The following is a 12807-nucleotide window of genomic DNA, read 5'->3' as shown; positions in this document are numbered from 1 at the left end:
TCAAAATGTTTAAAAAATTGCTTTTTTTTCCAATAAATTTAAACTATAAATGCATCACAGGCACATACAAAATGAGAACAAAATTTGCTTTTTTTCCAATAAATTTAAAGTATGAAAACAAAACCGAATATTCTTGTTTCTAGAAAATAAGAATTTATATGGGGCATGGTAGCTTTCACCTGTAATCCCAGCACTTTGGGAGACTGAGGCAAGAGGATCACTTTAGCCCAAGAGTTTGAGACCCAGACTGGGCAACATAGCAATATCCTATCTCTACAAAAAAATTAAATTAGCTGGCGTGGTGATGTGTGCCTGTGGTCCCAGCTACTTGGTAGGCTGAGGCAGGAGAATCACTTGAGCCTGGGAATTTGAGGCTACAGTGAGCCGTGATCACACAACTGTACTCCAGCCAGGACAACAGAGCAAGACGTTGTCTTAAAAAAAAAAAAAAAAAGGGGGGGGATACCGGGCACAGTGGCTCATGCCTGTAATTCTAGCACTTTGGGAGGCTGAGGTAGGTGGATCACTTGAAGTCAGGAGTTTGAGACCAGCCTGGCAAACGTGGTGAAACCCTGTCTCTACTAAAAATACAGAAAAAATATTAGCCGGGTGTGGTGGTGCATGCCTATAGTCCTAGCTACTCAGGAGGCTGAGGCAGGAGAATTGCTTGAACCTGGGAGGCAGAGGTCTCAGTGAGCCGAGATTAGGCCACTGCACTCCCACCTGGGTGACAGAGTGAGACTCCATCTCAAAAAAAAAAAAAAAATGGCTAGCTGCGGTGGCTCATGCCTGTAATCCTAGCATTTTGGGAGGCCGAGGCAGGCAGATGGGCTTGAGCTCATGAGTTTGAGACTAACCTGGGTGACGTGGCAAAACTCCCATCTCTAAAAAAATACAGGCCGGGCATGGTGGCTCACGACTGTAATCCCAGCACTTTGGGAGGCCAAGGAGGGTGGATCACAAGGTAGGAGATCGAGACATTCTGGCTAACATGGTGAAACCCATCTCTACTGAAAATATTTTAAAAATTAGCTGGGTGTGGTGGCATGCGCCTGTAGTTACAGCTACTCAGGAGGCTGAGGCAGGAGAATTGAACCTGGGAGGCAGAGGTTGCAGTGAGCTGAGATCACACCACTGCACTCCAGCCTGGGTGACAAAGCAAGACTCCACCTCAAAAAAAAAAATGTTAGCCAGGCATGGTGGTTTGCACCTGTAGTCCCAGCTATTTGCAGGGCTTGAGGTGGGAGGATCACTTGAGCCCAGAAGGTCGAGGCCACAGTGAGCTGAGATGGCGCCACTGCACTCCAACCTGAGTGACCAAGGGAGATCCTGTCTCAAAAAAAAAAAAAAAAATCAATCATAACCTAGAATTACTATTTTGTAGCCTTCTTATGCACACAGATATGTATATATATAATTGACAAAATATATATAGTTGACAACTTTCCTAGAACATATGCAGATTATTTCTAATAATGCTTATACATTCAGGTGTTGCAAATGATGCTGCAGAGATCACACTACCTATTTCCATGAATACAAATCAAGAGTCCAAAGTCAAGAGTCCTGTATCACTTACTGCTCATTCATTAATTGGTCCTTCTCCAAAACAGACCAGTCTGACTAAAGCACAAGAGGTACATTCAACTGGAATAAGCAGGCCAAAGAGAACTGGGTCCTTAGCACTCTTTTACAGAAAGGTATGTGTTTTTACAGCATTTAAAAAGAGTTTATATTAAATAATATGGAAGAAAGATTGAGTAACAGAGACAGACTTTGGTCTGTTTTTTTCCTAATATACATAACACAAAATTTACCATTTTAACCATTTTTAAGTGTACAGTTCAACGGTATTAAATACATTCATATCGTTGTGCAGCTTTTCAGTATTACTACCATCTATCTTCAGAACTTTTTCATCTTCTCATTCTGAAATTCTGTATCCATTTCTCCCTTTCCCCAGCTTCTGGAAACTACTATTCTACTTTCTGTTTCTGTGAATTTGACTACTCTAGGTTCCTCATATGAGTGAAATCATACGGTATTTGTTTTTTGTTTTTTTTTGTGTGTGACTGGCTTAGCATAATGTCTTCTAGGTTCATCCATATAGCTTGTGCCAGAATTTCCTTCCTTTTCAAGGCTGAATAATATTCCATTGTATGAAGAAAAGAAAAAAAGAACAAAATAAAAAATATTCCATCGTATGAATGTACTTTCTATTTAATGTCACATTTTGTTTATTCATTCATCTGTTGATGGGCATTTGGGTTGCTTCTGCCTTTTGGCTATAGTGAATAATGCTGCTGTGAACATTTGTGTACAGGTGTCTGTTCAAACCAGGCATGGTTGCTCATGCCTGTAAGCCCAGTGCTTTGTGAGGCTGAGGCAGGAGGATCACTTGAACCCAGGGGTTTGAGACCACTCTGGGCAACACAGTGAGACCCTATCTCTATTTAAAAAAAAAAAAAAAACAGCCAGGTGTGGTGGCAGATGCCTATAGTCCTGTCTATTTCGGAGGCTGAGGTGTGAGGATCACTTGAGCCCAGGAGGTTGAAGCTACAGTGAGCCAAGATCGCACCACTGCACTCCAGCCTGGGCAACAGAACAAGGCCCTGTCTTAAGAAGAAAAAAAAAATAGCAATAAATATCTATTCAAGTCTCTGCTTTCAATTTCTTTGGGTATATTTCCAGAAATGGGAGAGTAATTTAGTATTTCATTTTCTGAGGAACCACCGTACCGTTTTCCACAGTGGCTGGACCATTTTATATTCCTACCAGCAAGGCGCAAGTGTTCCAAGTTCTTCACATCCTTGCCAACATTTCGTGTTTTCTGGTTTGTTTGTTTTTTTGATAATGGCCATCCAATGGGTGTAAAGAGACATCTTATTATAATTTCGATTTTCATTTCCCTACTGATTAGTAATATTGAGTATCTTTTCATGTGTTTTTGCTCATCTATATATCTTCATTGTAGAAATGTCTATTCAAGTCTTTTGCCCATTTTTTTAATTATGGGTTTTGTTTTTGTTGAATTGTAGGAGTTCTTTATGTATTCTAGATATTAATCCTCTATAAAATATACTATTTACAAGTATTTTCTCCCATTCTATGGGTTGTCTTTTCATTCCATTGATAGTGTTCTTGACACATGAAAGTTTTTAATTTTAATAAAGTCAATTTATTCTTTTCATGTTTTGTCTCTGTTTTTGGTGTCATATACAAGAAATAATTGCCAAACCCAGTATTATAAAACTTCTCCCCTATGTTTTCATCTAAGAGTTTTATAGTTTTTAGCTCTTATATTTATTATGTCTATTTTTTTTTGAGACAGTCTCACTTTGTCACCCAGGCTGGAGTGCAGTCGCGCAGTCACAGCTCACTGCAGCCTCCGCCTCCTGGGTTCAAATGATCCTCCCACCTCAACGCCCCGAGCAGCTGAGACTACAGGCGTGTGCCACCATGCCCAGCTAATTTTCTTTTCTTTTTTTGAGACAGAGTCTCACTCTGTTGCCCAGGCTGGAGAGCAGTGGCGCAGTCTCGGCTCACTGCAACCTCTGCCTCCTGGGTTCAAGCAATTCTCCTGTCTCAACCTCCTGAGTAACTGGGACTACAGGCACATGCCACCACGCCCGTTTAATTTTTGTATTTTTAGTAGAGACAAGGTTTCACCATACTGGTTAGGCTGGTTTCAAACTACTGACCTCAGGTGATTCACCCACCTTGGCCTCCCAAAGTGCTAGGATTACAGGCATGAGCCACCACACTGGCCTGTTTTTGCATTTTTTTTGTAGAGACGGGGTTTCAGCATGTTGCCCAGGCTGGTCTGGAACTTGTGAGCTTAAGTGATCTGCCCGCCTCAGCCTCCCAAAGTGCTGGGATTACAGCCATGAGCCACTACACCCAACCCATTTTAATTTTTGTATATGGTGTTAGATAAGGGTCTAAAGTCATTCTTTTACACATGGATATCTTTTCCCAGCACTATTTGTTGAAAGACTGCCCTTTCCCATTGAATGAGCTTAGAATCCTTGTTGAAAAGTCACTTGAGCATAGATATGGGAGTTTAATTCTGGACTCTGTATTCTATTCATTGGACTATATGTCTATCTGTATTCAGTACCACACTGTTTTGATAACCGTAGCTTTGTGTCAAAAGTTTTAAAATCAGGAGGTGTGAGACCTCCAACTTTATTTTTCTTTCTTAAGATTGTTTTAGCTATTCAAGATTTCTTGAGAGTCTGTATGAGTTTTAGGATAGATTTTTCTCTTTCTGCAAAAACATTGTTGGAATTTTGACAGAGATTGCATTGAGTATGGACATTGCATTGGCTAGCATTGACATCTTAAGAATATTAAGTCTTCCAGTCCATGATCATAGGATGTCTTTTCATTCACGTCTTCTTTAATTTCTTTCAGCAACATTTTGTAGTTTTCAGTATATGTCTTTTGTAAGACAAGTCCTTGCTTAAGATTATTCCTAAGTATTGTATTATTTTTGATGCTATTGTAAGTAAGTGGAATTGTCTTAATTTCATTTTTTAGATTGTTCATTAATGTAATGTAAAGGAACACAAGTGATGTTGTATTGATTTTCTTATCTTGCAGCTTTGCTGATTTATTTATTAGTTCTGTCAGGTTTTATGGATTCTTTAGGTTTTTTGAGTTTTCCATACATAAGATTATGTCATCTATGAACAAAGATAATTTTACTTATTTCTTTCCAATTTGGATTTATTTTTCCTGCCTAATTGCTCTGGCTAGGAATTCCAGTTCTATGTTGAATAAAAGTGGTGAAAGCGAACATCTTTGTTTTACTCCTGATCTTAGGGGAACACCTTTCAGATTTTCAATTTGAGAATGATGTTAGCTGTGGGTTTTTTATATACAGTTGACCCTTGAACAACATGTTTTTGCACTGTACAAGTCCACTTGTATACAAATTTTTTTCAGCCGACACAGAATGAAAATACAGTATTTGAGGGATGTGATACCTGTGTATATAGAGGGCCAGCTTTTTGTACATGGGGATTCTACAGGGCGAAATGGAGGACTTGAGTATGCATATATTCAGGTATATGCAGGAGCTCCTGGAAGAAATCTCCTGTGTATACCAAGGGATTACTGTATATCCTTTATTTTGTTTAGGTAGTTTCCTTCTCTCTTCCTAGCTTTTAGAGTGTTTTTTATCATGAAAGGGTGTTAAATTTTGTCAAATGCTTTCCTGTATCACTTGAAATGATTCTGTGGCCATTTTCCCTTTGTCCTTTTAATATGGTGTGTTATACAGATTGATTTCCTTATTTCAAATTATCCTTACCTTCTAAGAATAAGTTCTACTTGGTCATGGTGTATAACCCTCTTCATATGCTGTTGAATTTGTTTTGCCAGTATTTAGTTGAGGATTTTTGCACCAATATTCACAAGAGATAGTGGTCTGTATTTTTTCTTATGTTTAGTCTGGCTTTGCTGTCAAGTGATGTACCTTTAGCCACTTAAAAAATACATTTGACCTTTCAAGAGAACATTATGATCCTGGTGAGCTATAAGTTTAGACTCAGGCTCACAGGATTTGATTCTGTTTTCAGATCTAACTTACGTTTTTTGCTAGCTTGTATTCTTTTGTAACTTTGAGTAAGTAGTTGGCCAGCCTCTGGAATTAACTGAAACTCCATTGTGTTATGTTGCTGTAGAATGGAGTTCACTGTGGGACAAATACATGTTGGATCTCATGGATGAATCTGAATCAGCAAAGAATCATTCTAAAGATTGATGGGATACTGTGAGAAGGCTATATATTCTTTTTAATTGTTTTTTTTTTTTAGAGACAAGGTCTTGCTCTGTTACCAAAGCTATAGCGCAGTGGCATGAATATGGCTCACTGTAGCCTTGAACTCCTGGGCTCAAGTGATCCTCCCTCTTTGACCTCCCAAAACATTGGGATTACTGTGTGAGTCACTATGCCCAAGCCATTATTTATTTATTTACTTTTGAGACAGAGTCTTACTCTGTCTCCCAGGCTGGAATGCAGTAGCATGATCTCGGCTCACTACAGCTTCTGTCTCCCAGGTTCAAGTGATTCACCTGCCTCACCCTCCCAAGTAGCTGGGACTACAGGTGTGCACCACCACACCTGGCTAATTTTTGTATTTTTAGTAGAAACGGGGTTTCACTATATTGGCCAGCCTGGTCTCAAACTCCTGACCTCAGGTGATCTGCCCACCACAGCCTCCCAAAGTGCTGGGATTACAGGCATGTGCCACCATGCCCAGCTGTTACTCATAATTTTTATTATAAATCTAGGCCAGGCATGGTGGCTCATGCCTGTAATCTCAGTATTTTCAGAGGCCGAGGCAGGAGGATTACTTGAGGCTTGCAGTTCAAGACCAGCCTGGGCAACATAGTGAGACCCAGTCTCTACCAAAAACTTAAAAAATTAGCCAGCATAGTGGCACATGCCTGTAGTCCCAGCTACTCAGGAGGCTAAAGTGGAAGGATAACATGAGCCCATGATTTCAAGGCTGCAGTGAGCTAAGAAGGTGCTACTACACTCCAGCCCAAGAAACAGAGTAAGACCCATCTCCAAAAATAAAAAATAAATAAAATAAATCTAGTGTGTTACCTTTTAAATTAGCATATGACCAGTTCTTATTATAATACTTAAATTATTTTAATATTAATGGAAAAGGACTAAAAACTGTTGACCTTAGACAATAACTTGAATTTGTCCTATCTCTTACAAGCACATTTTGAATCATCAGCTTCTGATAAGATAGACATGTTAATCAGATATTTATAACCAAACATGACTGCAGTGTATCCCACAACTAGATGGTTGGCTAGCCCATTCTATTGCCCAGGTTGGAGTACAGTGACTATTCACAAGCACAGTTACAGCACGCTACAGCCCAAACTCCTAGGCTCAAGTGATCCTCCTTCATTACCCTCCAAGTAGCTGGGTCTACAGGCAAATTTAAGTGTATTTCTCTACTAATCGTTTTATTATTATTATTTTGAGACAGAGTCTTGCTCTGTCGCCCAGACTAGAGTGCAGAGGCACGATAATGGCTCACTGCAGTCTACCTCCCAGGCTCAAGAGCTCCTCCTGCCTCCTGAGTAGTAGGACCACAGGCTTGCACCACCCCATCCAGGTAGATTTTTTTTTTTTTTTTTTTAAGATGGAGTCTTGGTCTGTCGCCAGGCTGGAATGCAGTGGTGGGATCTCAGCTCACTGCAACCTCCGACTCCCTAGTTCAAGCGATTCTCTGCCTCAGCCTCCCGAGTAGCTGGGATTACAGGGACGCACCACCAGGCCCAGCTAATTTTTTTTTTTTTTTTTTTTTTTGAGACAGAATCTCGCTCTGTACCCCTGGCTGGAGGGCAGTGGCGCGATCTGGGCTCACTGCAAGCTCCACCTCCCGGATTCCCGCCATTCTCCTGCCTCAGCCTCCCGAGTAGCTGGGACTACAGGCGCCCGCAACCGCGCCCGGCTAATTTTTTGTGTTTTTAGTAGAGACGGGGTTTCACCGTGGTCTCGATCTCCTGACCTTGTGATCCGCCCGCCTCGGCCTCCCAAAGTGCTGGGATTACAGTCGTGAGCTACCGCACCCGGCTGAGGATTATTTTTTACGTTTTTATATCAAATCCTATTTCTTTCACAGTACCTCTAACATGTTTTCTGACCTTGGGCATAGTGATTATCTATTTATTTCTTAGATTTCAGTTTAGCTGTTTGAAAATAATAGTAGTTTGAACAAGAGAATTTATCTTTCACGTAAAGTCTGTGTAAGTAGTATGGGACTGCTGTGGTTACCATGACCATTAAGAACCCAGGTCCTGGCCAGGCGTGGTGGCTGACGCCTGTAATCCTAGCACTTTGGGAGGCCGGGATGGGCAGATCACGAGGTCAGGAGTTCAAGATCATCCTGGCTAACATGGTGAAACCCCATCTCTACTAAAAATACAAAAAAATTACCCCGGGCGTGGTAGCAGGCACCTGTAGTCCCAGCTAATCGGCAGGCTGAAGCAGGAGAATGGCATGAACCTGGGCAACGGGGTTGCAGTGAGCCGAGATTGTGACACCGCACTCTAGCCTGGGCGACAGAGCAAGACTCCATCTCAACAAATAAAAAAACCCAGGTCCCTTCAAGGATTTTTTGGCCGTTCTCAACACAAGGTTTCTAACTCAGTCCATGATGACTGCTTCCCTTCCAGATATCATATCTGCATTCTAGCCAGCAGGAAGAAAAAGAGCATGCCTCCTCACCTTCAGAACCTGTCCTAGAAGTTACATACACCAGTGCTGTTTATTTCCCACTTAGTCATGTAGCCACTTGTAGAATTTATTTATTTATTTATTTATTTTTTGGAGACAAGGTCTCGCTCAGTCACCCATGCTGGGGTGCAGTGGCAAGATCTTGGCTCACTGCTGCCTCAACCTCCCGGGCTCAAGCGATCCTCTCACCTCAGCCTCATGAGTAGCTGGGACTATAGGCACAGGCTACCACACCCAGCTAATTTTTTAATTTTTTGTAGATAAGGGGTTTCGCTATGTTGCTTAGGATAGTTTCAAACTCCTGGACTCAACCAGTCCATCCACCTCACCTTACCAATGTGCTGGGATTACAGATGTGAGCCACCGTGCCCAGGCAGAATTTTCAAAGGGGCAAATATAGTCTTTATTACAGGAAGCCGGGTGTAAATGTCAAGGGTTCTGTTGTTGCAGAAGAGGAGACAGACACTGGAAAACAACTCATTTATAGCTTCTACAACCATTCTTTGTCTTCTATTCCTTTCAGTTTTAGCTCATTTATTTTCATTACATTGTGGATTTTGGAGCAACTGATTCTCCAAGGAATTTCATCTTTTAGGGAAACCCCTTCTTTGAATGAAATAGTCTCCAGAAGTATAAACAAAACATATGAAAGCAGGGCTGCTTTGGTTGACAATTAGGATGGTTGAGGGAGAGTCTTGCTCTTTTCACCACCTTTACTGGCTTCTCTTCTCTGTCCCTCCACCCCCTCCTATGCCTAAGGACTGTTTAAAATACAGAGCTTGAAAATATGGCGGTTTCCCCATTTACTTACCATTTTTAATTTTCAAAATGGCAAATTATTGCCTCTGATAATTAACCTAAGTTTGAAAGAAGTAAGACTTTTTTTGGTGAATTCTTCATTTTGAATGTTGTTTTAGAATCTAACATCTTTTCCTTTCATTTAATTATAACCTACTCAGTATAGATTAGAAGCTAGAAAATATAAAAGGAACTGAAATGTCTGAATCTATAATAAATTCAAAATAACCATTCACTGAGTAAATTATAACAATTATCTGTGCTGAACTCAGTGTGATGCTGGTGTTCTATGCCTAAATAGAATTTACCGTGAATGTTAGAATCAAAAGCCTGCCAGCATATGTGTATCCTGTAAGCATTGGATCCGTTCTGTAAAAGATACTTTACCAAGTGTTACTTAATTACATATTATTTTTAATTCTTCTAGCTAGGACTATATCTCTTATCTTATCCTTTCATGAATATAAAGTTCTAGCGTCTTTCCCTCTGCTCTGACCCTACTGTTTCCTCAGCATGGCTGGACCAGAAACAAGGGGAGAGGATACAGAAAATTTGTTTGCTGTAAAATAAATCACTGGTGGCTTTGGAGTCAACTATTTGTCTCTCTTTATATTAGATTACTGAGTAGCTTAAATTAGTTTTTAAGCTCAGTTTGTAGGTATTTTTCTGCCAAAGATAATTTTCTGTAAGGGGTAACTTTCTTTTTTTTTCCTCTCTGGAAATTTAAAGACATAGTTTGGGCCGGGTGCAGTGACTCACCCTGTAATCCCAGCACTTTGGGAGGCCGAGGCAGGCAGATCGCCTGACCTCAGGAGTTCGAGACCACTCTGGGCAACGTGGTGAAACCACATCTCAAATACAAAAAAAAAAAAAAAAAAATTAGCCAGGCATGGTGATGCTTGCCTGTAGTCCCAGCTACTTGGGAGGCTGAGACACGAGAATCACTTGAGCCCGGAGGCGGAGGTTGCAGTGAGCCAAGATCGTGCCACTGCACTCCAACTTAGGCTACAGAGTGAGACTCTGTCTCAAAAAAAAAAAAAAAAAAAAAAAGAGTTTGAATAAAATAGTCTGGTTTAGGAATACCACATCAGGGTTATCAATTCTTAAAATAATAAAAGTCTTGCAGGATCTTAGGGCCAGGGAACTGAACTGAATTTATTTTCACATGCTTTAAAAAAAAAAGCTTTGTATCTTATTTAACATTCCTGTTTTGTTCCCATTGTGCTCATAAAAAGTGTAGAATATAGGAGCAATTTTTAAATGGTTTTGCTTTCTGACTTATTTTGGAGTCAAACGTTTATTATTTGGCATGTTAGGCCTCCTAGCAATTTTACCTGCACCCAAAGAGAATAGACAGAGACTTCTGAGCTTTGAAAAATTATGCGTTCGGGCCGGGCACAATGGCTCACACCTGTAATCCCATTACTTTGGAAGGCTGCAGTGCGTGGATTACTTGAGGTCAGGAGTTAAAGACAAGCCTGGCCAACATGATCAAACCCTGCCTCTACGAAAAATACAAAAATTAGCTAGGCATGGTGGCCTGCAACTGTATGCCCAGTTACTCGGGAGGCTAAGGCAGTAACTGCTTTACACAGAAGGCAGAGGTTGCAGTGAGGCAAGATGGTGCCACTGCACTCCAGCCTGGGTGACAAAGCGAGAATCCACCTAAGAAGAAAAAAAAAAGGAAAAATTATGTATTCATAATTGTCATGATGCAGGTAAATCTATATTTCAGTTTTTCTTTACATAGTTGGCAGCATAGAGTAATAGATGACATCTTTAAAAAAAAATTTCAAGTGGCTTTGCTTTCATCTATATCTTCCTGCCATAGCAGTGAACTAGTGCTATAGAACAGAAATTTTATTTAATTTAGTATATCAACAGCCTATGTTTTTAATCTTGGTCTGAAAGCCCGTGTTCATGGTAAGACATAAAAATTTGAGAAATGATTTACTTGGTGTTTTGCATCAATGTGTTACCTTCTATTTTAGGTCTATCATTTGGCAAGTGTACGCTTACGTGATCTATGTCTAAAACTGGATGTTTCAAATGAGTTACGACGGAAGATATGGACGTGTTTTGAATTCACTTTAGTTCACTGCCCTGATCTAATGAAAGACAGGCATTTGGATCAACTCCTCCTTTGTGCCTTTTATATCATGGCAAAGGTAATGTATACATTGGGAGAAGAGGCTGGGCATGGTGGCTCACACGTATAATCCTAGCACTTTGGGAGGTCAAGGCAAGGAGATCACTTGAGCCCAAGATTTCGAGATCAGCTTGGGCAACATGGTGAAACCTTGTCTCTGTAAAAAATGTAAAAATTAGCTGGGCATTTTTGCTTGCACCTATAGGCCCAGCTACTTGGGAGACTGAGGTGGGAGGATCTCTTGAGCCCAGGAGGCCAAGGTTGCAGTGACCCGAGATCATGACACTGCACTTCAGTCTGGGCAATAGAGCAAGACTCCTGTCTCAAGAAAAAAAAAAAGTTTCTGTACCATATTGCGTATTGCTTTCTAGTGATTTATTGTGCTGCCTCAGAAGAGCATTTTACTTTCTAGTTGCTACAACGTGTTTTAAGTCATAGAATAACATATCTTGCTTGTTTTTTAAAATTCTCATATATCTGATACAATCATTTGTCTTTACCACACTGGCCACACTGGCAGTCCTAGCAGATGTATACAGTTAAGATTTGATTTTTCAGCTTTTTGAGACAGAGCATATGTTTTTAAACTCCTTTGTGACCCCTCCTCCCAGAATGCCTCTTTGAAATCTCTGTAAAAAATAGGTCTTAGGCTGGGCGCGGTGGCTCACGCCTGTAATCCCAGCACTTTGGGAGCCCAAGGCGGATGGATCACAAGGTCAGGAGATCAAGACCATCCTGGCTAACACGGTGAAAGCCCGTCTCTACTAAAAATACAAAAAATTAGCCGGGCGTGGTGATGGGCGCCTGTAGTCCCAGCTACTCAGGAGACAGGCAGGAGAACGGCGTGAACCTGGGAGACGGAGCTTGCAGTGAGCTGAGATTGCGCCACTGCACTCCAGCCTGGGCGACAGAGCACAACTCCATCTCAAATAAATAAATAAATAAATAATAGGTCTTAATAATTGTTTCTGCAGCACTATGGCGGTTAACGAGAACATGCACCATACAAAAGGCAACTAAAAGGGATCCAAGAAGAAAATGGTTGATTCATTTTTTAAGAAAGATTAGTTTGATGTAAAAAAGCACCGACTATGTTCAATACAAGAAATACTGGAAAGACACTAGTTACCAGGACTCAAGGAACCAAATTGCATCTGATAGCCTCAAGAGTCATGTGTTTGAAGTGAATCTTGCTGATTTGCAGAATGGTGAAGTTGCAGTTAGAAAACTCAACCTGAAGGGCCGGGCGTGGGCTCACACCTGTAATCCCAGCACTTTGGGAGGCTAAGGCAGGCAGATCACAAGGTCAGGAGATCGAGACCATCCTGGCTAACACGGTGAAACCCTGTCTCTACTAAAAATACAAAAATTAGCTGGGCGTGGTGGCACACTCCTGTAGTCCCAGCTACTCAGGAAGGACTCCTGAGGCAGGAGAATCACTTGAACCCGGGAGGCGGAGGTTGCAGTAAGCCAAGATCATGCCACTGCACTCCAGCCTAGATGACAGAGCGAGACTATATCTCAAAAAAAAAAAAAAAAAAAAAGAATTAAAAACTTAAAAGATAAATGTTACTAACTAATCGTGTGT

General features: G+C 40.9%; 1 protein-coding gene across 2 annotated transcripts in view; it reads left to right on the top strand.

Moving 5' to 3' along the window:
- LOC103246453 (retinoblastoma-like protein 1) overlaps positions 1 to 12807 on the top strand; it is an 87205-nt gene that overhangs the window by 52610 nt on the left and 21788 nt on the right. For both annotated transcript variants that reach the window (XM_073009585.1, XM_073009586.1), the window contains 2 exons: positions 1492 to 1700; positions 11062 to 11238. In XM_073009585.1, coding sequence (XP_072865686.1) covers positions 1492 to 1700; positions 11062 to 11238 — 386 coding nt within the window. The remainder of the gene's footprint in view (positions 1 to 1491; positions 1701 to 11061; positions 11239 to 12807) is intronic.

The sequence above is a fragment of the Chlorocebus sabaeus genome, chromosome 2 (genome assembly GCF_047675955.1).
Source record: "Chlorocebus sabaeus isolate Y175 chromosome 2, mChlSab1.0.hap1, whole genome shotgun sequence".
Taxonomy (NCBI): Eukaryota; Metazoa; Chordata; class Mammalia; order Primates; family Cercopithecidae; genus Chlorocebus; species Chlorocebus sabaeus.
The sequence above is the reverse complement of the archived record's forward strand: the minus strand, read 5'-3'. Positions and strand labels throughout refer to the sequence as shown.